At 32.6% G+C, this 4,305-nt stretch overlaps 2 protein-coding genes across 2 annotated transcripts in view; one reads left to right on the top strand and one right to left on the bottom strand.

Annotated features, from left to right (window-relative positions):
- The window catches only part of LOC100641482 (RNA pseudouridylate synthase domain-containing protein 2-like), a 7,130-nt gene extending 4,946 nt beyond the window's left edge, over window positions 1-2,184 (bottom strand). The window contains 6 exon segments of the mRNA XM_020005456.1: window positions 1,066-1,207; window positions 1,255-1,333; window positions 1,511-1,668; window positions 1,727-1,757; window positions 1,861-1,982; window positions 2,032-2,184. Coding sequence (XP_019861015.1) covers window positions 1,066-1,207; window positions 1,255-1,333; window positions 1,511-1,668; window positions 1,727-1,757; window positions 1,861-1,982; window positions 2,032-2,167 — 668 coding nt within the window. The 5' untranslated portion in view covers window positions 2,168-2,184.
- A 49-nt stretch (window positions 2,185-2,233) lies between these two features.
- On the top strand, window positions 2,234-3,658 carry LOC100641353 (uncharacterized oxidoreductase F53C11.3-like; the record flags this gene model as incomplete). The annotated part of the gene is made up of 3 exons (XM_003390954.2): window positions 2,234-2,436; window positions 2,911-2,968; window positions 3,421-3,658. Coding segments are annotated over exons 1-3 (478 nt in total), but the record flags the coding sequence as incomplete, so codon positions are not given.
- Window positions 3,659-4,305: the final 647 nt, after the last annotated feature.

The following is a 4,305-nucleotide window of genomic DNA, read 5'->3' as shown; positions in this document are numbered from 1 at the left end:
AGTTTGTGTTAAGTAAAAGAGCTGTATTTTCTAAATCTTGGTTTTCAAGCCCCACCTTTCTAGCCAATTTTTCTTTGTAATACTTGACTTAATTGGAACTTTTTCTATATGGTTTTGTAGCTTGAGAATAGGTAGTTGTAGTGGGCCTATTCTCAAAAGGAGTGTATTTTTAGTTTTGGTGCAATTGTGTTGTCAAAATCATCATTTTTAGGTGACAAGAGATGGGAAAGTCATGCATTGGTAGACTGCATATACTAAAAGAAAAGGAAAGTTTCAGCAATTATAATGCATGATTAATGTCAAGTTTTATTGTATTATTGTACATAAAATCACACTTTTATTAGCAATAATAATACTTTTTATCATTGTTTTATTTTTATTCTGAATGAAAACGTAATATGACGTATTTCCGGGGAAACAAGCCTCAGAACATCCGGTCGGGCCGTGTTTCATATCCAGGGGTATATAGTATCTATGGCTGAACTGACAAAACGGCCGGTTCGCCGATTTTTGACTTTTCGCTTAGACAAGGTCTAGAGCCACGCTAGTTGTACCATTGGAGTCCTTTGGTCAAGATAAGGTCCTCTATAAAGTCTGGTAAGCATAGGAGCTCGTTTTCCAGGTATAGCAAGGCTGCAAAAGTCGTGGCAGCCATTTTGTTTGGGGGTGAATCCTACTTAGTAACGCTACCGCGTTACTAATAGTCCAGGAACTTTGCCCCAATTTTGGAGCAACTTCAAAAATTCATAAAAATATAAATTTGATTGAAAACAGCTCAAACTTTTTACGCAACACAAAAACATGTATATGCATTAGAAAAAAATTATTAAAATGGTAAATTTTCCCCTTTCCATTTTTGGTGAAATTTGGCCCACGTTCCTGGACTATAGTACAGGGAATTTGACCCAATTACGGAGCAAATTAAAAAATTCATATAAAATCCAAATTTAATCAGAATCAGTTCAAATTAAAAAAAAAAAAAAAATTACACGTATATGTATCTTGTAGCAACATATCTCATAGAATATAATAATAATAATAATATCAAATATTATTATTACTCACTGATTGAAGTGTCCATTAACTAATGCTAAATATTCTTTATGTACTTGTCTGTCTCTTATCTGCTCCTCAATCTCCTGCACTTTTGATATTCTTTTACCAAACAACAACAAACCAGAGGTACACTTATCTAACCTATGAATAGCTGAAAACAAAAATAACAAAAAATAGTAATTAATATTAATATCTTACTGTATATATTATCAATGTCGTATTCATTTTTCAATATATTAATCATTGTGTTCTGCCTGTATCTACCACAAGGATGTACCTATTAAGTAAAACAAAATAAATCACACACAACACAACACAAAAATTACTACGTTATTACAGGTGAAAATTTACAAGATAAAGATTACTAAATTCTAGTCATTTACTGTAAGGTGAAAATTACCAAAAATTTTAAGCGAAAAGTATTATTCATTCATTGTTATTATAATAATCATACTGGTATAGAAGGTGGTTTATTGACCACCAGTAGATCTTTATTGTTAGTTATTATATTAATTGATTGGGAGGAGACTGGAGGCTCGTGTCTATGAACCAAATGAGTTACAACATCATTATCCTTGATGACAGTTTCCATGGTAGCAACTTTACCATTTACTACAAACAAACGATAATTTTAAAATTTAATTATTTTAATAATAATTTAATAAATTACCAGTAACTTTGCCGAGATTAATAGCTCTTTCCTACAATAATAATAATAATAATAATAATAATAATAATAATAATAATAATAATAATAATAATAAATAACCACACCCTTTTGCCAAATATGGTTAAAAGGCTTACGTAATATTCTGGTTTTTCACTTTGAAACTCTTCACTAAAAACATCATAAACCTTCCGACCAACCCATCGACCTTTAGCGTGAGTAGAAAACTTGAAATAGTAAGGGATCACGTGCCTCAGACCTGAAGGACAGAAAGATCATGTGACTGCGTGGGCGTACCTAATACTAACCATTTCTAAAGAAATAAATAGACTCATCTTTTAAAGGCTGAAGCTCCATTCTCTTTGGAACAAACTGGACTCCATCATCCTCTTGTCTTTCGTCAGGAGAGGCCTTCCTTTTAATGGGTTTTGTAACGGACGCCATCTTTATTTCATACAAACAGCCACGTGCTCCCACGTGTGATAGTTTCCTATCACGTGATCTAAATTGAAGGTGTGGCTCAAGCTCAACATGGCTGCTGTATACAAGAGATTTTTGTCACAGCTCCATCCTCCTCCTCTTAGAAAGAGACTATTACCTGATGGATCGTTATCAGGTAAGACAGCTCTAGTGACTGGTGGAGGGACAGGACTGGGTAAAGGAATAGCTCAAATGATGGCAGAATTAGGAGCTGGAGTGGGCATTGCTAGCAGGTATGAGCAAGCAAGTACCATGTAGCACAAATTGTTTTGCTGTTTTTTTTTTATTTTTGGAATTTTTGAAATTTGGCATTTGAGGAAATTTTTAATTTTTAGCTGTATTTTTGAATTTTTAAGTTTCACGGATTTTGTGATCCTTTGAGGATTTGAGAATATTAATTCGTGAAAATTAAATTGTTACACTACAAGATGGTAGACAGTATAAATTCGCGAAAATTAAATCAGCGAGATAGATTTTAAGGCAAATTTGGAAATTTACAGCCCTCAAAGATTTGCATAATGAAGAGAGGGAAGATGGAGGGAGAGAGAGAGGCAGGGATAGAAGACGGGAATAATTCGAAACTTTTAAACTAATTTCATTGAAAGTTACAGCCTTTGCATTGTACATGTAAATGTAGTGTTTGCCCACAATTGATATTACCTTTAGTTTAGAATAATACTTTAATTGATATTTTGTATTTCAATTAGGAAAATGGAGGTTGTACAAAAAGCAGCTGAAGAGATGAGCGACAAGACTTCCTCTAAGGTACAATTAAATTATCAAATTAAATCAATTGTTCATTAAAGTATTGAGAGGACTTGAATTAAAATTTTTGAATGTGTGGTTGTCAAAAAATATTTTAGTGTGCATACATAAAGTGAGAGGAGTTTTTTTGTAAACATTAATGTGTCTAATCGAAACACTTTGTCCCTATAGAAGATTTACACATGCATAAAGTGAATGTGTACATATACTTGTAAATGCAACATTGCAACATTTTATATAGTAAATTTTAATGGAAAAACTAAATTTACAGCACATAGGTCATACCTTATAAGGAGCATTATACATGTACATGTAGACTGTACATTAGGTTTCACACTCAGAAATTACAATACATGTAATATCGAGAAATTAACATGTACACATACACGTAGCTAATTTTACTCCTACTTTAAATTTTAACGAAATAATTTGCTATTCTTCATCCTCATTAGGTCGTACCATTTCAATTAGACGTACGTGATCCAGTGGCTGTCAGTAGAGTAGCTGATGAATTCACTGAGAGTATGGGTGGTCTCCCTGATATTATAATCAACAATGCTGCTGGGAACTTTATATCACCCACAGAGAGACTGAGTCCCAATGCATTCCGTACTATTGTGGATATAGTACTGATGGGTACTGCTCATGTATCACTGGAATTTGGGAAAAGATTGATCGCCGCAAAGAAAGGTTTGTTATTGAAAATATACAGTATTGTAGTATTTAGTAATAATAGTACTAGTATTTATTATAATGCTAATGTTCTACATGTACTTAATGTTATCCTGTACTCTGCATATATTGTATTACTAACACGGTAGCATTATTAAGTACATGTAGGATTCATCCCACTTCAAAATGGCTGCCACGACTTGCTACATTATGTACTAGGAATGGGTGTGTATGTACATGTACATGTACATGTATATGTATGAAACATGTATTGCTTGGTGGTGCTTAATTTTTGCTATAAAAGCTTCTACCGTATAAGGAGTATATTTCACATGTATTTCATTTCGCAGTTTTTAAAAATTTGTGAAAATTTTATCTATGAAAATTATTTTTAAAATCAAACTAATAGTTGTCAGTAGAAAAAGACGCAAAATTTTTTCTTGTGAATAGGTTGAATGGTGATTTTTGTAAAATATTTTCCCTGGGAAATATATCCCCTATACGGTAATTTCGCAATTTTTGATCATGTGCACTATAAGTATGCGTGTACTTGCACATGTACATGTACAGTGCATGTACATGTACATGTACATGCATGTGCATTGAAGATTAGGTCTTTTAATATTGACAATTTATCATTTGCAAATTGCCTATATTATTGTTAT

This window comes from Amphimedon queenslandica, unplaced genomic scaffold, assembly GCF_000090795.2.
Source record: "Amphimedon queenslandica unplaced genomic scaffold, v1.1 AMPQUscaffold_11391, whole genome shotgun sequence".
Taxonomy (NCBI): domain Eukaryota; kingdom Metazoa; phylum Porifera; class Demospongiae; order Haplosclerida; family Niphatidae; genus Amphimedon; species Amphimedon queenslandica.
This window is presented reverse-complemented; position numbering and strand designations above follow the sequence as displayed.